Raw genomic sequence first — 26,165 nt, forward strand, 5'->3', positions numbered from 1 at the left:
AATTCATCTGTGTAGGTTATTTACATTGAAAGTAACACTTTTCAAAGCACCACTTGCAGTATTTTCCTGTGACCTGTTAGAACTAGGTTCATTTCAGCAGTTGCCAGAGAGTGCCAGAGAAGAGGTGTTACTACACGTGAGCGGCTATGATGATGTAAGAAGCCCATATGTTTATACATACAAGGTGTTCCATTTATCTTGATCACCCTTAATAACTGTTTGTCCAGATGCAAATTAAGAAATGTTTCAAGCAAATGTTATTTAGCCATCAGGCGGACATCAATCAGCATTGCCTTCATTGTTGCCTTTTTTTTTTTTTTTTTTTTTTTTTTACAAAGGTGTGAACAGCGGTATAACTTTTTTAAACGGCACCCTGTATTTTTTATTTGGCAATTCAATTCCTCTCCTAAAGACCTATTCAAAAATGTATTACAGTGTACCATTCACTGAAGCACAATGTTGTTAATTACATAACACAACACTGATGCTGACACTCCCAGTGCATACAGCAGGTACTCAGGATAATGGAACACATCCATGTGCTGACAGAGACAGAGGACAAATGTAAACATAAGTAGAATGCACACCTGTCATTCTGTCAACCAACATCAGTTGAAGAGTTGTATGAGTAGAATGTACACCGATGAAGAGAAAGTAGAAATGCTACTCATCTATGGGGAATGTAAGTTAGCAGAACAGTAATTGTAATACTGTTTTCTTATGTACGGGTAAATCTGGTACAGTAGTTTCGTCCTTTTAAATACTGTTGTGTAGAGTAGGCATACAGTAAAGGCTGTCCTTCCTACAACTGCATCAACATAATGTTTCTTTTATTGTCGTTGAAGGTAGGTGAAATGCTATGCAGGCAGCAGAACTATACAGAGACAAGAACCCACCTTCCCAATGGATGTTTTTTTGTCGTGTTGTGACGCTTCATGAAACGGGAAGTTTCAACCCACGACAACACAATCGTCATAGAACTTGCACAGCCAAAGCTGCCGAAGTTACTATTCTTGCTTCTGTTACCATGAATCAACATGTGAGCACACAACAGCTTGAACACGAGATTGGCATTCCTAAAAATAGTGTACATCGTATTCTTACACGTCACTGGTTCCATCCTTACCATGTACACCTACATCAAGAATTCCATGGGAATGATTACCAGAATTGTGTAAAGTTCTGTCAGTAGGCACAGCAGCAAATCCTCGCCAACCTGAACTACTTCTCCAACGTTCTACTTACCGATGAATGTTCCTTCTCAAACAAAGGACAGGTAAATAAAAGGAATATGCGACAATCCACGATGGCTTAGACAGGTGGAACATCAGCGTCAATGGAGAGTTAGCATCTGGTGTGGAATGCTTGGTACTACAATTATTGGCCCCTACTTCATCAATGGTAGTATAAACGACACAGCATATGCCAACTTCCTCAGACGAATTTTTCCTCCTCTTCTGGATGAAGTGCCACTAAGAACCAGAATGCTTATGAGGTATCAACATGATGGATGTCCAGCACATAATGCCTTGCATTCATGTTGCATTCTAAACCAAAGGTATCCTGCAGGTGGATTGGTCAAGGAGGAACAGTTACTTGGCCTGCTAGGTGTCCCGATTTAAATCCAGAGCCCCTTCTATTGTATCACAGACTGCTCTGCGCCTGTGTGAATCTGGCATCTAGGGTGCACCAGAAAAAATTTTCCAGATAGGATCTGGCTGCTTATTGTTACTGCTGATACAGCTAACGGCCACACTTCAAGCAGACCAATGCAGCACACACTGTTCATATGCAACACACTCAACTGTACTCGCAGCACATTAGCCCACTGGCAACTGCTCAAACAAACTTAATGTAAACAGTTGTGATGTCGCACTCATCAGAAGGAATTTGTTGTTGTGAAGTAATCAACCGTCTTCGTACTTTGACACATTTTGCTGTTGGCAGATGCTTGTTTGCGCACTGTGCATTTTGTTGTTGTAAATGGCGCATTTCCTTCACAATTTATGTTTTATTTTGTTTTTCCCCCCTTATTTATGTTTTTATTGCTGTAGTATTATTCTGCAGTAAGAGGACACAGTAAAATTCTTTGAAGGATATCAGTTCTTACCAGTCAAAATTACAAAAATTGAACTGAAGACTGAAACAATGAGAATTTCCTGGAATTCTAAGAAATTCCCGGGTTTTTCCTGGATTTCCCACAGTGTATATACACCCTGTCTTTATGGTAAGTAGCAAACTATCCTTTCAATAACTGTTAACTAACATTTTTCTACATTTAGAGCAAGCTACTCTTCATTACACAAACTAGAAATTCTGTCCAAGTCATCTTGTATCTTCCTACAGTCTCTGAACAATGACACCTTTCCATACACCACAGCATCATCTGCAAACAGCCACATATTGCTGTTCACCCTCTCTGTCAAATCATTTTTGTATGTAGAGAATAGGAGCAGTCCTTTCACATTTCCCTGAGGCACTCCTGATAGCTTTGTTTCCACTGAACATTCACCATTAATGACAACATACTGGATTCTATTACTTAAAACATCTTCAAGCCACACACACAGCTAAGAACCTAACCTGTACGCGCACACCTTCATTAAAAAGTCTGCAAAGGGGCAGCGTCAAACACCTTCCAGAAATCCAGCAATATGGACTCTGTGAAGGTGTAATTGAAACAAAGTTATTTTGTTCACGATATAACAAACAAAACCAAGATTGCACAAGAACTTATCAATGATAATCTTGCAAAATCAGTACAAACTAATTGCACTGAGTCAAAACCAACTGTTTCTAGTGTATTGCTTCGTTCATTACACGAGTTATCTTCAAGAGGAAAAATGAATTCAAACTGTTTTACATGATTTACTGTAATTTAGAGTACAGTCAGGTGATGAAACTTCACAGAAATGTTTTGAAAGTGTCACTGAAAATGCCACTTGCATATCTCATATAATCCAAAATTATTTACATTCTGAAGCAGTAAGTTTTATGTTATGCACTATCCCATAAGCTGTGTGTGAACAAGAACATGATTAGTTTCCACATAACTCAATTTGAAAATCATGTTGAAGCTCATGACAGTGGTTGAAAAGTGTAAAATGCTGGAAATGTTACTTAATTTTAGTGGCAGGAAACAAACTGAGCAAATATGGCTTATGAAGGGGCCACCAGAAGATAATGTAAATGGCAGGAAAATAAAATCTTGGGATGTAATTACAGGTTTTACTGTAATTATACTGCTACCTCGCTTATGTTTAACACACTGATCAGATACTAAAAGGGCACTGAAGAAACAGATAGGAGAAAATAATGAGCAGATAACAATGTCCTCAATATTTCAAAATCACATTAAAACCTACAGGCACCCATGTCAGTGGTATTGAGCAACAGCTGTAGCTGTTGAAATTGGACAATGCCCCAGGGCCCAATGCAATCCTTGTCACATTCTGTATAGAATATGCAGCAAGATTAGCCTCTATCACAATCATAATATACTGTACATCATTCGAACAAAAAAATTGTGCCCAGAGATTGAAACAAAGCACTGGTTACACATGAGAACAAGAAGGGAAACAGAACTGATCCACAAAACTACTGTCCAGTATCACTGGCACCCATCTGTGGTATAATCTTTTAACTTATTCTGATATATTTTTAACAGAATTACCTTCTCCGAGCCAATCACAGAACAGATGTTGAAAACAATGATCATTCACCCAAATTGCACTCTTCTTACAAGTGATCCTGAAAGCCATGATGGATCCCACAAATGAGGAATATCTAATGCTAGCCTTCTGCAGAAGGCTAGGTAGTTTTTTGTACAATCATTAAAATATGTAATATCATCATTGAAGTCTGCTTAGGAAAGGGGACCCTGTCATGTTAGTTGTGCCAGACTGGGATTCAATACTGGACCAACTAGCTGCTGCTGCTTAAACCATTAGGTTATTTGATTAAGTTTCCAAGCCTGACTCAAACTTGCATTACCACTGATGTTTTCTCCAATTACTCCTAAATAAATATAACTGAATTTCTCCTACAGAATTAGTGGAATAGCAACAATGGGGAAATGAATTTGATGAAGGGCTGTAACTCATCTTGCCCTAGGGATGAATAGCAACTGAATTAAACTCAAGAAAATGAATGGAATCAATGGGGATTAAAATATTTGTGGTGCCCAGTCATAAGATCTCTTGTCACATACTGGCCAGAAAGGCTGGATGAAAACTCCTGCACGAAGTCCTACAGTCTGATTGTTTAGTTATCTATCACTTCATTTTGGAAGTAAATGATATTGATTGGCAACTTCATGGCGTGTTGTGTGCACCATGACCAAATAGTGGATAGAATTGGAAGGAAAATCAGCATTGGCTGTATTTTGTTGTTTTATTGTCAGCAAAATCGATTTTCAGTCACTTAGCGACCATCCTCAGTGCTGTAATATGCAATTAAAATTGGTAGGCACTGGTATCAAGCTATAACCACAAGCTTAGAGATATCACATAAACTTCCATAAATGAGCCAGAAATTATAAACTTCAGGTTGTGATTGTCATGAAGCTGCTTCCAAGTGGTGTTACAATTTACCAATTAATTCACTACTATTATTTCTATCAGAATGGTGTATGAAATCACCAATCAAGAAGCTATGATCTACTTGCCACTTTAATTACTATCATTTATCCTATTAAAATATTTGCTTTCAATAAAGAAACGAACAGCTGCCGACATCCAGGATTGATAAGAATTTTGTCAAAATCTTTTTTGCCCAATTTGGTGTTATTTTCATACAAATTAGTTTTAAACTATGTTATTTTTGTCATATTTCATTGTTTTTAAGTCTTATATTGAAAATGAACATTCATCTATCAATTATATTTATTAACATCACACATCTCATTTATTACATTACTTAAAAAAAGCTTTACTTCAAACCTACTGAAACCAACCAATTAAAGAACAAATAACTTTGTATCAAAAAAATGTTCAATTTTTTCCTAAAGAAAATATTCCTTGAAATTTCAAATTCCTATTCAGGGACAATTTGCTGTCAATCATTTGTTACAACATCGTACTTACAGGGTGTTTCAAAAATGACCGGTATATTTGAAACGGCAATACAAACTAAACGAGCAGCGAAAGAAATACACCGTTTGTTGCAATATGCTTGAGACAACAGTACATTTTCAGGCAGACAAACTTTCGAGATTACAGTAGTTACAATTGTCAACAACAGATGGCGCTGCGGTCTGGGAAACTCTATAGTACGATATTTTCCACATATCCACCATGTGTAGCAATAATATGGCGTAGTCTCTGAATGAAATTACTCGAAACCTTTGACAACGTGTCTGGCGGAATGGCTTCACATGCAGATGAGATGTACTGCTTCAGCTGTTCAATTGTTTCAGGATTCTGGCGGTACACCTGGTCTTTCACGTGTCCCCACAGAAAGAAGTCACAGGGGTTCATGTCTGGCGAATAGGGAGGCCAATCCACGCTGCCTCCTGTATGTTTCGGATAGCCCAAAGCAATCACACGATCATCGAAATATTCATTCAGGAAATTAAAGATGTCGGCCGTGCGATGTGGCCGGGCACCATCTTGCATAAACCACGAGGTGTTCGCAGTGTCGTCTAAGGCAGTTTGTACCGCCACAAATTCACGAAGAATGTCCAGATAGCGTGATGCAGTAATCGTTTCGGATCTGAAAAATGGGACAATGATTCCTTTGGAAGAAATGGCGGCCCAGACCAGTACTTTTTGAGGATGCAGGGACGGTGGGACTGCAACATGGGGCTTTTCGGTTCCCCATATGCGCCAGTTCTGTTTATTGACGAAGCCGTCCAGGTAAAAATAAGCTTCATCAGTAAACCAAATGCTGCCCACATGCATATCGCCGTCATCAATCCTATGCACTATATCGTTAGCGAATGTCTCTCTTGCAGCAATGGTAGCGGCGCTGAGGGGTTGCCGCGTTTGAATTTTGTACGGATAGAGGTGTAAACTCTGACGCATGAGATGATACGTGGACGTTGGCGTCATTTGGACCACAGCTGCAACATGGCGAACGGAAACCCGAGGCTGCTGTTGGATCACCTGCTGCACTAGCTGCGCGTTGCCCTCTGTGGTTGTTGTACACGGTCGCCCTACCTTTCCAGCACATTCATCCGTCACGTTCCCAGTCCGTTGAAATTTTTCAAACATATCCTTTATTGTATCACTTTTCGGTCCTTTGGTTACATTAAACCTCCGTTGAAAACTTCGTCTTGTTGCAACAACACTGTGTTCTAGGCGGTGGAATTCCAACACGAGAAAAATCCTCTGTTCTAAGGAATAAACCATGTTGTCCACAGCACACTTGCACGTTGTGAACAGCACAAGCTTACAGCAGAAAGACGACGTACAGAATGGGGCACCCACAGACTGCGTTGTCTTCTATATCTTTCAGATCACTTGCAGCGCCATCTGTTGTTGAAAATTGTAACTACTGTAATTTCGAAAGTTTGTCGGCCTGAAAATGTACTGTTGTCCCAAGCATATTGCAACAAACCGTGTCTTTCTATCGCTGCTCGTTTAGTTTTTATTGCCGTTTCAAATATACCGGTCATTTTTGAAACACCCTGTATCTTCACCACAGAAAATGACTTTTTGTTTCAGAAGAATAATAGTTTTTTTTTTAATTGAGCAACATGTTTGTTGCCAGGGCGACAGTAATGAGGATGATTTCCTTTCTTGTAACTTTGTTAGTTACGGAGATATGAACAGCAGCATGTCTTTTCACATAACCATGACATTACTGAAAATGTAACACAAAACTCATTTTGACTCTCCTGTACAAGCACTCAGGGTAATGTAACTCATTCACTCACTGGAGTTGATAATAAACGAAAACACAAACACAATGCATGCCAGTCATTCGGTTGACAACCTGTCTTCCACACTGTATATGAACAAAGAGAACATAGAAAAGCTATTTATTCAAAGAGAATGTTAAGTTAGCAGAACTGCAATTGTTGTAAGATTAGAAATTGGATTCCAGTCAGGATACTGCTATCTGCAGAATTCCTCTGCCTGAGTAGTACAAAGTGGCGCAGGTAAACTCAGCCCATGTAAGTATACAGGAGATGCAGTGAAGTTACAGAAACTATGAGCTGAAAAGGACTTACTATTTATTTACAGTGAGAATACAGCAAAAAACACATTCATAGAAGAAATGTTGAAAGTGATCCCCTACAACAACAATACACAGCTGTGCATGTCTAAGCATATTCAGATACACCACGCATAAATTTCGGGTATCAATGGCAGCAACTTCACTGCTGTGCTGTCTTTCAGTTCCAGTTTTGTGTGTGGATTTGTTTCATAGACATTACCCTCCTACTGCCCCCTCCTCATGTTCTGTGACTTCACATGACCAGAAAAATCAAATCATGCTTCACTCACGATTAAATGGAAACTGCTGATGTTATTCAAAAGCTACGTGGAGTAATTTACACGTTTATGACTGTCAGTCTCCCGTAACTGCTGCACAACTATCACAATATGGTTTCAAATTAAGACGTTTCAATATCCTCTGGCAACTCCTCTTCCTCACATGTGCCTGTTGGGCCAATTATGTGTAGACTTATTTCAGCTCTGAATAATTATTTGGAAAATGTCTGCAGTAACTTCTGGTGCAAAACTGAAGGAATTCTTTGTAATTTTTCCATTTTGCATAGTTCCATAGCAGCACCAATTTTTATACAGACCCTGTATTGCTCTCTTTGCTGGTAGTCCTCTACCCGGGTACATGAGCCCAAAAATTTTGCAATTTTCCTTAATCAAACCTGTTTTCACATATGCTTCCACATTTCAATCCTTTCTGACTGCAAAGATATAAACTGATGAAATAAACTGAATTACTGACAGAAGAATGCTAATAATCTACTATTATATAAAACTGTCCATTGTTGTAGCCCTTTTTTGCAGAAGTCAAAATATTGCATTTGCATTCAGAGGGGAGGTGGCCTACATTTAACTGCATCATCCTGTATCATAAAAGAAAAGTAATGATGATGAATTTTTTAATAGAAGACTGCCTTCACTGTAGATAAAATACTGTCGAGAAGTACTGCAGCACTATACTACACATACCTACACCATGAGTAATGAAACATTATTGCAATTTTTGTTCTAATAACTTAAACATTCTCCATATATCAGTAGCATTTCTACTCTCTCATCATTGGTGTACATTCTACTCACACAAAAATTGAACTGAAGATGTTACACTGAATGTGGTGTGCTATATTCTTGTATTCTCGTTGGTTTACTTTTAATTGTAGCAAATTGACAAGTTACATTACCCCCTAGTATCTGCATGGTGTGGTAATACAGGACAGTCAAGCTCAATTTTGACACTGTGATATTTTTGAATAGGTCTTGAAGACAGGAAGTGTATTACTGACTAAAAAATATAGGTTACCATTTTAAAAAAGATGCACTACCATTAGTAATGAACAAAGTTACAAAAAAGGCAATAATGCTTGTTAATGTCACCCTGGTAGCTAAACAACAAATTTCACATTGTATCAGTAAAAACTGCCAATTTCATGTCATTTGTCATTTTATCATTAATTCGAAAATTTCCTGCCGCAAATTATTGCATAAATAGTCCTTAAAGGTCAACTTTTTCTTAAAAAAAGATTTATTGAAAAATTTTTGTGGCAGTGCCACTGAGACTGATAGAAATATGTATTACAAGCAGGCATTTCTTAGAGGCAAGGTTTTACAGTATCCATGTTTGTTCAATAATCCATTTCAAACTTGGGTGTAAACAAACATTTGGTTTCTACTAATGGATGGGTTCAAGAGTCAGCTGTCATAAATTTTGTGCAACAGAAATGGAAATGTCTACCTCGTGGCACCTCCTTTCACTTCAACAATGGCAGGAACAGATGTGATCCAAAGCCCACTCAAACATGTGCAATTTACTTGATGGTATACCAGATGGGCTCTACAGGATTGATGAGGACATGTGACTTGGTAAGACAAACAAGCACTCCATGACTGTCAAGTGTTGCTAAAGCCATTCTGAGACATTTTGGCAGCAGTGGGGCAGTCGGTTGTTGTGCTGAAGGTGCAGATCATCTGCTGACTACTTTAAGCATATGAATGGATTCACACGATTTGAGAGTGGGTTCCAGTATGGTTCATCAGTTAGAGGTGAACACGAATGTATTAAGGCCCCACTTAATTCGACATAAACATTACCTCGCATAGATTTGTTCCACCATGTGACTGAAAGATATCCTATTGGCAAGTGTGAGGCATCAACTCATTGTTTCTGGTAAAAATGATGTACATTACCAATGGTCATCATCATAATCATGTAATGTATGCACTTACATTTTTTTTACCCAATTTATATGTCGTATGGCAGTGTAGTTAACCATGTAATGATTTCTGTGCCTTATGCCTCGCTGTACATCTGCCATGGTGGCTTCCGTACTTAAGTTCACAGTTTGGAAGATATGGGTATTCACAGATATCCAGCACTAAAATGGTTAGTGCTTTTATGCACAGTGACCCTTTATTGCCCATTTAGCTCGAGCCAACTAGGGCCTTAAGGCCCTCTCTTACAGCTTTCCAGCAACAATGCACACCGACTATATTACAACGAAACATTTACAATAATAATAGCAACAATAATAATAAAGGGCATTAAGAATTATGTACAGCAGTTTAACACATCTGATGCCTTGTTCAACATAATCGGAATCTGAAGGGATAGAGAAGGAGGTGAAAATTGAAATGACAGTAACAATGATGGTCAGGAAAGAACACAAGTTAAATAGAGAAATCTCTAAACGAGGGGGAAGGAAAAGTTGTAGGAGAGGGAGGGATTGATAAGAGTGAGCACCATCCAAGTATGTGGGGAGAGATTGCTACTGTGATACAAGAGGGACCATTAGCTTTCTTTTGAAGATTGAGGGGAATTTAATTTCTACGATATTCTGAGGAAGATTGTTCCATAGATGTGTCCCGATACCAAAAATGATTTAGAGAGCACACCAATGTTATGCAATGGTACAGAGAGGATTTTACTTTGTTGAGAACAAGTATTTTTTCTGTGCTGTTCACATAGCAGTGTGTGAGTTGAAGATAAATAAGAGGGAGTGCAATGGCTGAACAGATGATAGCGCAAGCAGAGTACGATAGAAAGGAGTGTTATGGTTGAAAAAGTGTACATCACATAAATTGATCTTACACAAACATTCAGCACAAACTCCAACCAAAGTGAGCTCTAATACGAAAGTCCTTGAATAATAGGATCACCAGAATTAAGTACGGGAATCATTACTGACATCATGGGTTTCTTTTTAGGCTCAAAATGGGACCTTTTGTAATATTTCTGTCATGAATTAAGTGACACCAACATCATCTTACAGATTGCAGTTGTGTGCAAGTGATGGTCCAGAATTATCTCCAGATTCTATGTATAAGGAAGGAAAGGTTATTTCTGTGCCATTTAGGATTAAGGATGGAAGAGATTCTCTGAACTGAGGGATAATAAGTCTATTATATATGACAAATACTGCTTCCGTTGTAGATAGGTGAAATTTCTAACCTGTGCTTTGCACCTACTTTCATAAGCCAAGAAAATTAGCATTTACATGCTGCATGGCTGTGCTCAGGTTCGTTGGACTTGCACTTAGTCATACCTGAAGATGATCAGCATTAAAGTAATATTTGCAATGGAAGAAAACACTTAACATATCATTAATATACAGGGTTTGGTTTCGGTTTTGTTTTGCTTTAGGTTGCAAAAAAACAAATGGGGTCATATGCGCCCAAGTCAAAACTATAGAACACGAAGACAGAGAGGAGTTGAAAAACAACTCATATGTCAATTGGGACTGACATACAGAAGACTGATAAAAACAGGGACGTGTATAAAGGGCTAAAAAAGACACCATACAGAAATTGAGGATGGCCTTTGCCATAGTGCTTTGGCCGATAAAAAGTAAACCGCAGTCGACAGCACAAGCATCATTTGATAAAATGGTCGATAACTAAAGACAGCAAACCCAAGCGGGAATGTAAACAGTTAAAAAATGGGCATTCTGTCAGGAAGATGCGAACAGTCAAAACTTCTGCGCAATGTGTACAAAGTGGTGGGGTTGCGCCACTTATCAATTGACAATGGCTAAAAACACAGTGCCGAATATGCAGCCTAGTTAAAATGACCTTCTCCCAGTGGGAGGGCCAAGAGAAGGTCATCCAAGCCGCTGGGAGAGGGTTTAATAAACCGGAGCTTATTCTTGTGAAGGCAGGACCATTGTTGATGCCAAAGGGACACCACCTCCTGATAGACAGCAACTCAAGAGATCATCGGAGGGAATACAGGAACTAGCAGGCTGAGGTACGAGGCAGCATCAGCAGCCTCATTTCCTGGCAGACCAACATGACCAGGAACCCACATAATCATCACAGTGGCTCCACCAAGAGTGAGCAAGTGACAATTTACCAGGTCCTGCTGCACTAAGGAATGGGCAGTGTACAGCGCACTTGGACTTTGAAGGGCAATGAGCGAGTCCGGGCAGAGGACTTAGTCTGTGTCACTGGATGTACTCTGTGGCCTGATAAAAGGTGAAGAGCTCGGCTGTAAATACTGAGCAGTGTGCCGGAAGCTGATATCGAAAAATGCGGGTGCCAATGACGAAGGCACACTTGACTCCACGGTCAGTCAGAGAGCCATCAGTGTATACAATACCATCGCGAAGCTCCATGTGAAGGTCATGAAACTGAAGGTGATAAACTGAGGCTGGAGTAGTGTCCTTAGGAAGCAAATGAAGGCCAAGGTTGGGCCGCTTCACAGAGCCTAGGCGGTGAAGGGTCCACACACACACTGGGAAAACTGCAGGTAGTGTGAAGGTAAGCCACCATAGGAAGTGCCAAAAGCAAACTCCTGGAGGTAACAGAAGAGCGATGCGTCCCATACTGGTGATCAAAGGAATCATCAAAGGAGGAGGCATGGAATGGGTGACCACACATGGCGGACAAATGGCATGCATAGCTGCTGAGGAGAAAGTCACAGTGGTAGGACAGTGGTAGCTCAGCAGCTTCAGCATACAGACTCTCAACCAGGTTAGTGAAAAGGCGCCAGTGATCAAACGGATGCCACGATGGTGGATAATGTTGAGACAGCGTAAGAGGGATGGACGTGCAACAGCATAAACAAAATACCCATAGTCGAGTTTCGAACGGACAAAGAACCAGTACAAATGTAGGAGGGTGGTTCGATCGCAACCCCAGGAAGTACCACTGAGGACATGTAGAACACTGAGGAACCGCATACAGCGGGCTGCCATTAAGACACATGGGAAGACAAAGAGAGTTTCCTATTGATCATGAGGCCCGGGAATTTTGTAGTTTTAAAGAACAGAATGGCAACAGTCCCAAGATGTAATGATGGTGGGATAAATCGATGGCACCACCAGAAATTCAGTGGAAAAACGAAAGCCACTGTCAATGCACCAGGAGTAAAGACGATCAAGACATCGGTGAAGATGCCGCTCAGTGAGCCAGGTCTGTGGAGAACTGCAACAGGCAGCAAAATCGTCAACAAAAAGGCAGCCAGAGATGCTCGGCAGGAGACAAGCCATTATAGGATTAATGCCAATAGCAAAGAGGACGACACTCAAGACGGAACTCTGAGGCACATGGTTTTCCTGGATAAAGGTGTCTGACAAGGCAGAACCCACACGCACAGTGAAAACTCTTTAAAAATTCTTGAAGGAAACAGGTAGGCGGCCAAGGAAGCCCCACGTGTAAAGAGTACGAACGGTAACAGTTCTCCAGCAGGTTTCGTTGGCCTCCGGTAACAGTTCTCCAGTAGGTTTCGTTGGCCTCCTCCAAATCGAAAAACATGGTCACAGTCTGGGATTTCTGTAGAAAACCATTCATGATATGGATAGACAAAGTAATGAGATGGTCAACTGCAGAACACCACACTCGAAATCCACACTGTGCATTTGTTAGTAAATAGCGAGACTCGAGCCACCATACCAACTGGGCATGAATCGTACATTCCATTACCTTGCAAACACAACTGGTGAGACAGATGGGGCAGTAGCTAGAAGGAAGGTTTTTGTCCTTACTTGCCTTAGGTAAGGGTATGACAGTGGCTTCACGCCAAAGTCCGGGGAATGTGCCTTCTGGCCATATGCGGTTGTACATGTTAAGCACAAAGTGCTTGCCTGTAAGAGAAAGGTGCTGCAACATCTGAATGTGGACAGCATCTGGCCCTGGGGCAGAGGATCTGGAGGAACTGAGAGCATGATCTAGCTCCCACATAGTAAAGGCGGTGTTGTAGCACTCCTGATTCTGAGAAAAGGGTATTGCCCGAGCTGCCTCCACATGCTTCCCATGGAGGAAGGAATGGTGATAGTGGGAAGAGCTCGAAACGTCTGCAAAATGGCGACCCAAGGTGTTAGCGATAGCAATTGGGTCCCTTTATGACATTGTCTGCTACTGTCAGACCAGGAATTGGCAAATGGATCTAGGTTCCAGAGAGCCATCGGAAGTTGGCCCACACGGCAGACGAAGGTGTGAAACTGTTAAAAGAACTAGTGAATGAAATCCAGCTAGCTTTTCTGCTATCCTGAAGAACACAAAACAATTTGCACGCATCTTAATGCAGTTCGCCATTGTAGAATGATGGTTAAAAATGTGACGAGCACACCTCCGGGCGCGAATTGCGTCACGGCATGCCTCAATCCACCAAGGGACTGGGCCACAGCATGGTAATGAGGAAGTGCGAGGAATGGAACATCCCGCGACAGTAAAGACAACATTTGTGAGATATTCCTCCCGGTCATCACAACTGGGGATATCTTGTTTTTTGAAGGTTGCTAGGGAGGAGTAAAGTCGCCAGTCAGCCTTAGTAAGCCGCCAAAGAAAGAATAGACCACTCAAGACTACGGACAAGCTGGGAAGTGCAGAACGATAGGTCCAAATGGGAATAGGGTTGTGAGGAGTCGGAAAGGAAAGTAGGTGCTCCAATGTTAAGGCAGAAGAAGTTAAGTTGGTTAGGGTCAGCCAACAGGGCACCTCTATGACAGTTTCTGGGAGAACACCAAAGGGAATGATGTGCATTAAAGTTACCTAGTAGCAGAAATGGGGGAGGTAGCTGCCCAATAAACTGAAGGCAGTCTGCTCTGGTGACGTTGAATGATGGAGGAACATAAGTGGTACAGACGCAAAAGGTAAGGTGGGGAAGAAAAAGGCGAACTGCAACAGCCTGAAGATGGGCAGTCAGGTAGATGGGTTGATCATGAATGTCATCCCATATGAGCAGCATGACACCCCCATGAAATGGAATGCCAACCTCAGGAAGGTCAAAACGGACCGGGAAGAAATGTGAAAGCTCAAAGCAGTCGTGTGGGTGCAATTTCATTTCCTAAAGGCAGAGCACAAGGGGACGCTGCGATGCTAAAAGCGGCAGTAAATCCTCTTTGTGGGACGGAAGGCTGTGAACGTTCCATTGGAGAAGAGTTATGATGAGGAAGAGATGTCATCTCGGCGGCTACTGAGTGACAACCTGTGTAGAGTTGCTGCTGCAGCACAGACATGGGAGGATTCTGTTCCATGGGGTGCACAGAAGCATCAGCTGCCTTGTGCTGTTGGTGTGTGGAGTCCAAGCCTTAAAAACGGTTGGTAGTGTGCACCAGGGACACGGAGGCTGACTGGGCTAAGGTATCACATGGCAGCAGTGTCAAGGAGGATCTTCTTGCCGGTGAAGGAGAAGAATGTTTGCCGAAAGTGGACGTCTTTGAGCCTTTTCAGTTAGAGGAAGACTCGGGTGGTGTTTGGCTGGAGGGATGTAAGAAGTCTTCACAGGAGTACTCCTTCTGTCCTTTCCGGCCTACCGTTTGTGTAGCTGCTGGCTACACCCCTTGAATCGAGTTTGATGGCTTGCTGCACAGTTGGACGGAGGGATGGTGATGCTACCGTGACACTAGGCAATTTCACAATCTCGGAGCTGAAGTTGAGGTTGCATGTCTGCGTGGCCATGTCCTTCATGGAGCGAGGGTAACAAGAACAGAACTATAGGTGCCAGACAGGGGAATGCAGGGTTTGCGACTAGCCAATCGTAAGGCACTTTTTCCTTTACCAGGATCTCTTGGACAGCCCGCTCATCAAGACACACGGGACAATCCCGAGAGGAGCTGATACGGACAATGGCCCCCGTGTGCATCCCAACCACAGGTTACACATTTGGCTGGGTGATGACAAGAGATTATAGTGTGGTTGAAACGATGACACACGTAGCACTGCATCGAGTTTGGAATGCACAGCTGGACTGTGATAATTTCATAGCCTTTTTTGATCTTGGACGGAAGCACCACTCTAACAAAGGTGAGAAAAAGAGTGCGGGTGGACACTATGGAGGAATTTACCTTTTTAGTCACCTGATGGACGGCAATGACATCTTGATCAAAGAGATAAGATTGGATTTCGGCCTCGGTTAGACCACTGAGCAGCCTCATGTAAATAACACGATGGGAAGAATTCAAAGTTCTATGGGACTCGACACAAACAGGATACCCATGGAGAAGCTAGGGGGCAAGCAGTTGTTGTGCTTGAGAATCAGAGTCTCCAAAAGTAAAATGCCATTTCATAAACAAGAGGATTTCACAGGGCCGGCAATTGATCAACCACCTTTCTGAATAATAAACGGATTTACCGTGGTGGAGAACTGAACCACGGTGTAGTGGGAAGGGTCTCTGAATCGTTGGCTTCATTATATTTACGTTTTGTGAATGCTGACTGTGAAGACGATTGGCTCATTGTCATAAAATCCCCCAGGATTGCCAGCATCTCCAATGGTGCGCTCCTTCCCCTTCAAAGGGGAGCGCACCCGCATTAGGTGATTATTCACATCTCAGGTCACACCTCCCGAACACCTGACAGAGGGACAAATCAGCAATTTGGGAAGGTTGCAGTTCACGCAATCACCCCTCCCTGGGCTGGCCTGTACCAAGGGGTACGTGCAAACCCTACCTGTCAACCAGGGGCTGGGAGTTAAGTGTTCCCAGTCACCTGGTACATATAAGCTACGTGGGCTGGCCTTCAGGAGTGCACAGGGAGGAAGAAGAAAAAGAGGAACCTCAAACATCGAAGCAGAGAAACAAGAGAAGAACAGAAATATAAAATGGAAATGGAGCGAGAGAACAGTGGTGAGACTGTTCTTAGTCAGCGCCAGACAATGCGGAACATTCCCAGTAACACCCCAGAAACGCTGCGCAAGGGAGAGGGAATTTGCTTCTGAGTTAAGCAAGTAGAACAAAGTCAACAATGCGGAAAGCTTTGTTGAAATCCAAAAAGCCCTTAAAACAGACACCTTCTGCTGTGCTAAGCTTGTTTCAATTTGTCAGTCACTTTTATGAGAGCTGTCTTCATGCAGATTTTGCCAGGAACCAGACTAATATTAATCTAAAACATTATTTGGTGTTAAATATCTAGTAGGCTGTTCTAAAGCCATTGGTTATCTTGGCAGAATGCAAATGGCCTATAGTTGGAGGATTGTTTGTCAGATTCCTTCTATGGGTAATTGTTTTATATATATTTCCTGTTACAATTTCTGATAATTGACGATAAGCCTACCAAACATGATGCTGCATATGGTACTTGACACCGGCATTGGTAGCTTTACCTGAATCGAGATACTCAAGCCATGCCTTTGACACAATGGCATGTGGTGTGTAAAAATCAGATTGCCTGCACAGCCTGTGATGAAACATCCCACAGGGATGCACCTATAAAGTGGCCATGATCAAGTAGGTTAATTTCTTGTGTGTTCATCCCACACTACTATATCATTATGCAAAAACCAGAGCTGATGGAAAGGGCTGGCAACATGATGATGATGTAACATGCCAAACTGTTCCATCTTTCTTGGTAACATGGGTGCCAGTTCTTCAACGTACCTCGAATTGATCATGGTATATCTTTCCCCTTTTGGAGCTTATTACAATATTCTGAGCCTCTTTTGTAGCCCTTTCCTTTTATGTACTTTTTAACTATATTTAATTTGTTAGGCACCTTGGCCCCCATAAACAGTAACATGTAGACACTATTCGAAGTATAGTGTCCCATGCTCAGTACTTATCTTGTTACAGCCAACTGAGCCTAGCTGAGACAAGTTGCCTTTTTTAGCCAACCTGTTAAGATTTAAAAAGCAGTACCTCGATTTAACAAAACTGCCAGATTCACAGTCACAGTGAGAGGAATTCAGGGGTATTCTAAGAGAGAAGCAGACCACTCACTAATTCTAATTCAAAACCCAGTAAAAGATGATTCAGAAGCATCTACTACATGTTGGGGTACATACAGCTACTGTATGATGTGATATATGACGGTGTCATGGTACAAGTGTGTGTACCATTAATACTGATGGTACTATCTTTATAGGGTAATTTTTATGCAAGATTAACTGGGGATGCTGAATGACTTCCATTGTCATCACACAGACAAACAGTGCAAGGAAATACTACATATACCTGCCTGACCCTGAACATCATTCAACTGGAGACCTGTGAATCCAAAAAGACAATATAGCCTATCATTATCAGACAGAGTCAGACTGGTATGAAGAACAGTTCGTGGACTTCAAATTTGTTCAGGAAGTGAAAGCACTGGCAGGAAAGATGTACACACCTTGCTCTGATTGATGTCCACATGTTTGGAGAAATGTCGTCATGGCTCCACATCACATCACAAAATGCTAAAAGTATCAGAGAAACAGATTACTGCATAACAGGTGTAAAAGAAAGCATATGACTACAGATACAGAGATACTGAATGAGACGGGTTTGGCTGGAAAGAAGTGTGATGCCTTCAATGTCTACAGTAGCAGAATACTGTCAAATGATATTTCACAAAACCTGAAGAACTTCTGGTCATTTGTAAAGGCTGGTAAGTGGCACCAAACCTACTGCATGAGACAGAAAATGAAACTGAGGGCAGGAAAGCAAAAGCTGAAATGCTTAATTCCATTTTCAAATGCAAACCCCAGGAGAATTGCCCCAATGTAATCCTCGTACCACTGGAAAGATGAATGAAATAAGTATTAGTGTCACTGGTGCTGGGAAAGAGTTGACTAAAACTACCGTCCAATATCCCTGACACCAATTTGTTGCAAAATCTCTGAACATATTTCTAAGCTCCAACATTATGGCCTCCTCAATACTAACCAGCACAGATTCCGAAAACATAGATCATGTGAAACCCATCTTGCACTTTTCTCATGTGATCAGGTAGAGGCAGTATTTCTTGACTTCTGAAAAGCATTTGACACAGTACCACACCTACGATTATCGTCAAAAGTGTGATTATATAGGGTATCAATCCCCTAGTAACTTGTAAAGTAGGGCATACCCTTTGCCCTGCCCCTCACGATGATCTATAGAGTATAGATGTCGATATAGAAGTAGGTGATCCCTACAAACTTAAAGGTAAGTGTCTAATTCTAATGTCCATTTGAGTACAGTATGAAATTTTCACCAATATGGAAAGAAGCAGAATTAATGTTTTTAAATAAGTCACCCAAGTACCCCTTAAACTGGAGAAAATGACCGATGGAAATAATGGGGGGAAAATCTCTTAGGAATTATCATCACTTTGTTTTATTCTGAGCATGCTCGATAATCAATGGAACATGTCATTTTCCTTCTGTAAACCTCATGCACCATTTTGGGCCATAATTTCAACTGACTTTCCAGCCTCAAGTATTGGCAGATTTTTCTTGTGTATTCCTTTTTGTATGATTTCTTTTGAACCTAAGAAATGGCTGTGTGCAAGCCACTATGGTCTTGATTAATCTATGTTTTTAGAATCTCCATTTTAAATTTTCATCTCCTAAATATTTTGGGAGTATTTTTTGGTGAACTAAAACCACAAAGGCCTGTACAGTCGAATTTACAGCGCCCAGTCATTATGCACCAATGACTCCTACATCACACCTAAAATGATAAGATGTATGTACCACATACAGGTAAAATCAATTGCATTGATACGGTCTCAGCATCAGTATCATTTAAGCCCTGATATATTAGTGATTTGCTTATGGACTCTGTATGTAATAATGTTTGCATATAAAGCAGTTGGCATAAAACTACTTTATTAACTCAACATGGAAACATCAATGTAGAATTGAGTCTAAAAATCAGAAAACATAGTTTTTTTCTTCGATGTTGGCCTATTTGTATGTCCCAGTTGAAACCAATTTTCACATTGTTCTAATAAATAAATTTAATTAAACTGATACTTCATAAATTGTTTCTTCAATCCTTACAATATCTGTTCAACTGTCTTTAGAGTAAGCCATTGGATTTGTTGCACACTTAAAAGAAAGCTGTTGACACTGATAATCTAAATTTACACTTCACATAAATTACTGAAAAGACTAGGAAGCTACAAGGTCATATAACAATAATGTTCTTGGCAGAGCTGTCTCAATATCAGTCTCAGCATCTGTCAATGCCAATTTATGAAATGATCCTTGCAAAAATTTGCAACTGCCAAACTGAAAAACAAAGTAACTGAACAAATTATTTCGCTCTTGCTATGATTACAAAAGATTTTCTAGTTGCTTTGGTGTTAGCTATTAGCCTGTGAAAAAATGCTAGCTCTGCTCCTCTTAGTTCAACTTAATCTGGCTGGTCAAACAGATACAAAGAAAGGTAGATATCCTTTTATCGACCAGCCAAAATGGCTCTGAGCACTACGGGACGTAACTTCTGAGCTCATCAGTCCCCCAGAACTTAGAACTACTTAAACCTAATAACTTAAGGACATCACACACATCCATGCCTGAGGCAGGATTTGAACCTGCGACCGTAGCAGCAGCGCGGTTCTGGTCTGAAGCGCCTAGAACCGCTCGGCCATGCTGGCCGGCTAGACCAGCCAAGTTTTATTAACCATTCACTATATATTCTGATCATTAGTTGCTAAATTTGGCATGGCAAAATGTAAATTGCTTTATTTGCCTCTATATGTACATTGGGTAGAAATTACAAAAAGACTATTACACCACTTACTTAATATCTTTTCCCTTTGCGGCTCGTTGGGCTGCAAGTTTCAGGTGAGCTCTTCTTTCGGCATCTGTTTGCTTTGTCTTGGCAAGAGCTCTTTTGTATGACAGTGTGCACAGCCAACAAAGAAGTTTACCATCGACCTGCAAACAAATCGTAAGTTAGAAGTACTGATGTGACAAGGCTTTTTCTCTGAAAAATGAGGCTGTGCTTGACACCAGATGAAATTAATCTGATCAGGATATCACGGAAAACAAGTAACAACCTCATGATTTACGTGGAATAATTAATTACCTTTAGTGTGGATTAGGCAGTTTGTACAATGTTTTATGCATGACATTCTACACATTGGGCCGCAATATCACAGCTTCTATGGGAATCACCTTATTACCAATTCTAGCAAATTACAATTATATTATCATATGAACACAAATAACATCACACAATAACATTGTACAAATTGTGCAATAATATTTTAGGACTCTATAAGCAGATGTAGGAAAAAAAATAGTGTGGAGGGTGGGATGTGTAAGCTAATGGCTGAAACTTCTGTATTTCTCCTCATATTTTAAAATCCTCTCTTTCTCCAGCCCTCACCCTTACTCATGTACTGTTTCTAACTGCAACATGTTCTCTCTCTCTCTCTCTCTCTCTCTCTCTCTCTCTCTCTCTCTCTCTCTCTCTCGACTACATGGTCTTGGGTGGCAAGATCTACCACACATCACAACTGCATCTTGAAGTGTATCAATATCAAAAAGTTTGTCAATGTTATTGGATGAATGGTAACCATGGAATATTAAATAAATGAAGCCACTGATGTATCAGAAGAGACAAACTCCAATCGTTTTTGGGTATTGGTTTGTTACTGTCCATGATTCATAGTGTGTGTCTCAAAAGTCTGTTAACATTTGAAAATGCACTAATTCAAGGAGTAATGAAGACAAGAGGTAAAAATTGACACACATGCTTGAAATGGCACAGCATTTTACTGAAATCAACAACAAGTGCAGAAAAACTGGCTATCAGATGGCAATGGACAGCACAATGTCAATGATGTCATACGAGAATCGTATATAAAATGAGCTGTAGTGAGAGAGGGTGTCAGATGCACCAGCTATCGCGGCATGTTGACTTTACCAGGAAAGACACTGTTAGTGAAGCTTTACTATCAGAATGAAGAATCCGCTTCTGCAGGTTCAAGATCCTATTGTCATGAGGGTATTTGAACTGTTAAAGGTCCTGTAATAAGTGTTACTGAGAAGAAAATTATCACACAGTCCAAAGCAACTGTTTGTTTAGATGATCAGCTCCACAGTGGGCAACCAGTCACAAGTGCTACTGCTACTCAGACAATTAAGAAGAAATGGAGACATTAGCAGGTTCAACTCCGCACAGTTAAGTCAGCACTTGTGAAGACACACATGGCACCAGGATTCCACACACTACTGTTCAACAGAGTGCTAAGACACACCCTCAATGTTAGCTGTACAAAATCCAGTATCATCATGAACTGTTAGCCACACTGTTGCGGCTCAAGACAGTATCTGCAGTGTGGGCACCTCAAAATATGGGAGATGATAATGATGATGATAATTGGTTGTCTAACGTGTTGTGGACCAATGAAGCCCATTTCATAATCTCAGGCGGTGTGGTGTGGATTTAGTACATCAATGATAACTATACCCTTTTTCTTTGAGGAAATGCGGGATGCTGCTATTCAAACAGTCAGTGTGATGGAAGTGAGGTATGCCAGTATGTTACAGAATCACGCCATCCCTAGCCTGGCTGATAAAACCGTGTTAGAATGTGAGGTGGTGATTAGCCCCGTACTGCTAAACGTGCGAAATATTTCTTGCGAACATAATTTGGTGAGGATTGCACGATGAGCCGCTACTTCCGTCATGCTTGGCCACCCAAGGTTCCTGAACTCAATCCACATGATTATTATTTTTTTTTTTTTTTTTTTGGGGGGGGGGGGGGGGGGTTTATATCTTTATCTGAAGCCTTAACTCTACCATGATTGATCTGATTAGGGATGCTGAAAACCATACCTACTGATAAGTTGTACAATGCTGTTCACAATATTGTCCCTCAACCACAAATATTGATAACGAATGATGGCAGACACAAGCTTTTGTTATAAAGATCATCCATCATCTATGCTAATCAATTACTATGCTGATTATAGCCTTTTTTTATCATATGTAGCACCATCTGTTGGTTGTTTTGTGAACTTTCTTTTTAGTGTCAATGAAACGTCATGTCATTTCAACCATGTGTCAATTTTAACTCTTTATCTACATTATTACAAGAAGTATCGAATTTTCATACATTGACAGACTTCTGGGTCATCCTGTATACCCATCACTTCATGGTAGAGAGAGAGAGAGAGAGAGAGAGAGAGAGAGAGAGAGAGAGAGAGAGAGAGAGAGTGTACAGTATATGAAAGCCAGTAGACCAGCCCAAGAAAGCAAAGTACAATCAATTCACTGAGAAGGCTAAGCCCAGTCTTTCACTGATAAAGAAGGGATCATCTTATTGACTACCTTTCAAAGAGAACAGTAGCAAATGGCAGATATAGTACAAGACTTCTGACCCAATTGTATTAAAAATAATAATAATAATAATAATAATAATAATAATAATGAGAAGATTGGCTTGCAAAAGCACGAGGAGTGGGTGGGGAGGGGGAGGGAGATACCTTCCAACTTCTCCCTACTCCGACATTTTAAGAAATTTGCAGCTGGAAAAAATTTTGAGGCAAATGAAGAAGTTATGACAGATACAGGGAGATATTTTAAAGGTAATTCACAACTGCTCTTCAAGAATGAAATACATCCACTGGATACTTCTTGGAGATTGGAGAGCTGCACCAAAGTCAGTCATTAAACGTAAGTCCATAGAAACATGCTGGACTAAATGAATTTACATAAGTAGTAAACTGTGGAATAATTGACATATATTTGAGCTAAAAGCAGTATCTCACTGACCAGCTGACAAATTTTAAACTAAACTTCGTATTATACAGTGCACAGAAGCTGTATGTGATCCTGAAATTCTAAACTGACAGGTCTAATAAAATTTACAATATAACATATTCACTTCAACAAAGATCTGGATGACACCACAGAATAAGTCTACTTGTACAAAGATGGTCTGACATGAACAAAAAATATGAGGATTAAGTGGCGACAAGAAAACGGATGGAAGTGCCTTAAGATGAGAATAAGAAAGAACCCTGAAATCATGAATTTCTATATAAATATCCAACTAAAAATGATTGATTAAGAAATAACATGTAATCAAAGATTGAAACGACATGGAGCAATTCTAAGGAAAGCTACATACAAATAATAAAAATGCAAGTTGGAATGAAAATTCTGCTAGCTTGCAGACAATCTTGCCCAACACAACCCTTCCCCCCAATCTACCCACCAAACTGTAGTCCCAGCATTTTAATTTCAGCTGGCACAAAAATTGCACATGTATTTTTGTGTGTATCAACAGCTCAATGCTTCTACTATTCAGTGTAAAGTTAAGTAAACTGAAAGAATATAACAGCATGCCACTGGAATTGTAACCAGTCAGTATTATTGCATAAGAAAGCTACAGGATGATTTTTTTACAGGAAATATTTGAAGTAAGATAACTATAATTTTGTAACAAGTTGTTATGTAAATTCAATGAACCATACTTTCAATATACCGTAAATTAAATCTGTACCTCCACTTTCCCTTCTGTGTAGAATTCATAAGCACGAAGTCCTCTCTCGTTCTTTTAAAAAATTCCGTTCTAGAATGCAACAGGTAGGGAAGTAATCAATCACAATATGAATTCTATGTACGGCATACAGTGGACTGCAAAGTATAATGAATTTTTGTGTTATAGCCTACTCACAAACATTCATCAAAATCTCCTTATCCCTCAAACAAGAGGACAATTCTACATATGTTTTAGTGACCATAGCTAAACCTAATGTATCATTTGTCGAGCAATGAGCTGTTCGTCCACAGAAATGCATGTTCCAGGAAACTGAATTTAAGTACCGAAATGCACCATTGCATTCCAGACTGACAATTTGCTTTGCCAGTGAGTACATGTTCTCACTGCCAAAAAAGGAATATCAACAATGTAGGAAAAGATAGATTGCTAATGAGCACAAAGAAGACATTAAATTGCTTACAGGTATAATTACAAGACACTTACATACGAATACATATAGAGTTCGGCCACAGCCTTCATCAGCAAAAGAGAAGCACACAACATTCTCACACACAAGTAAGCACACCTCATGCACTCATGACTGCCAACCTTAGCACCTAGTGCCGGAGTGCAGCTATTATGTGTGATGCAAGGAACAATCTGGATGGCGTGGGGAAGGGGAATAGCCGTGTACAAGTGGGTAGACAGGTGAAGGCTGTCTGGTGGAGTGTGCGGGGACTAGAATGACAACAAGTGCAGCATTAGGAGATTGTGGAGCAGGGAAGTGGGGAAAAGAGTAGTGAAAAAAGAGAGGAGCAGGGAAAGATGGGCAGATGCGTTGGCAGAGGGCTGTAAATAAACACAGTGGGAGATGAGAAAGGGAAGTAGTTGATAGGATAGAGGGGATGGAAACTGTTGGGGGCAAGGGTTTAAGGCAATATTTTACCTTGGGTTGAGGCCGGGATAGTTACGAAAGTGGAGAATGTGTTGTGAGGGTAACTCCCATTTGCGCAGTTCAAAACAGCTGCTGGTGGTAGGATGGATCCAGATGACTCAGGTAGTGAAGCAGCCACTGAAATCAAATATGTTATGTTCAGCTGTGTGTTGTGCCACAGGGTGGTCTCCTCTGCTCTTGGCCACAGTATGGCAGTGGCCGTTCATTCTGGTGGGCGGCTGGTTGGTAATCACACCAACATAAAACGCTGCACAAGGATGGCAGCAGAGCTGGTAAATGACATAGCTGCTTTGGCAGGTGGCCCAGCCCACGATAGGACAAGGTAAACCTGTGACAGGCCTGAAATGGGGAGTGCTGTGTGGGTGGATTGGGCAGGACTTGCAGCTTGGTCGTTCACAGGAATATGATGCTTAAGGCAAGGGGCTGGGATAGGGAGTGGCATAAGGACAGACTAGGATGTTTTGGAGGTCAGGTTGGCAATGGAACACCACTTTATGAGGGGTGGGATGTTTCTTGGGTAAGATGTTCCTCACTTCAGGGCATCATGATAGGTAATCATCAAAGCCCTGGTGAAGGATGTGGTTCAGTTGTTCCAGGCCAAGGTGGTACTGGGAGACAAGTGGACACTCCTCTGTGGCTGATTCTTGGGAGTGGTGGGAAAATTGAGGGTGTGAGGTGAAATGGCATGGGAAATCTGTTTGCAGCCTAAGTCTGGGGGACAGTGCCTGTCTGTGAAGGCCTTAGTGAGACCTTCAGCATACTGAGCAAAGGAGTTATCTTCACTGCAAATATACTGTCCCTAGGTGGCCAGGCTGCTATGGCAGGGGTGATTTGTCATCCCTTCCATACAAAAAAGGCCTTTAATTACATATTGTTATGCCCTGAAATGAAGGACATCCTACCAAGATAATTCCCACCCTTTCTAAGGTGGTGTTCTGTCACTCATACAACCTCTAGAACATCCTAGTCCATCCCAATCCCAGCCCCTTGCCACAAGGATCATATCGCTGTGGAAGAACAAGGTGTAAGACTGCCCAATCCATCCAACCTGCACTTCCTATTCCAGTGCCATCACAGGCTTATCCTACCAAATACAGGGCTGGGCCACCTGGGAAAACAGTCATGTCATTTACCAGCTCCGCTGCAGTTATTGCACAGCTTTTTATGTTGGTATGACTATCAACCAGCTGTCCATAAGAATGAATGGCCACTGCCAAACTGTGGCTAAGAGCAAAGGAGAATATCTGGGCACAACATGCAGCTGAATATAAACTAGATTTCAATGGCTGCTTCACTACCTGAGCCATCTGGATGCTTTCTACCACTAGCAGCTTTTTCAAACTGCAGAGATGGGTGTTACCCTTACAACACATTCTCCATTTCTGTAACTATCTCTGCCTTCATCTACAGTAACATATTGCC

General features: G+C 41.1%; 1 protein-coding gene across 1 annotated transcript in view; it reads right to left on the reverse strand.

Moving 5' to 3' along the window:
• Positions 1-26,165, reverse strand: part of LOC126284020 (protein FAM76A) — a 77,428-nt gene that overhangs the window by 37,937 nt on the left and 13,326 nt on the right. Inside the window, exon 4 of the mRNA XM_049982568.1 lies at positions 20,093-20,229. Coding sequence (XP_049838525.1) covers positions 20,093-20,229 — 137 coding nt within the window. The remainder of the gene's footprint in view (positions 1-20,092; positions 20,230-26,165) is intronic.

Source organism: Schistocerca gregaria, chromosome 8 (genome assembly GCF_023897955.1).
Source record: "Schistocerca gregaria isolate iqSchGreg1 chromosome 8, iqSchGreg1.2, whole genome shotgun sequence".
Classification (NCBI taxonomy): Eukaryota; Metazoa; Arthropoda; class Insecta; order Orthoptera; family Acrididae; genus Schistocerca; species Schistocerca gregaria.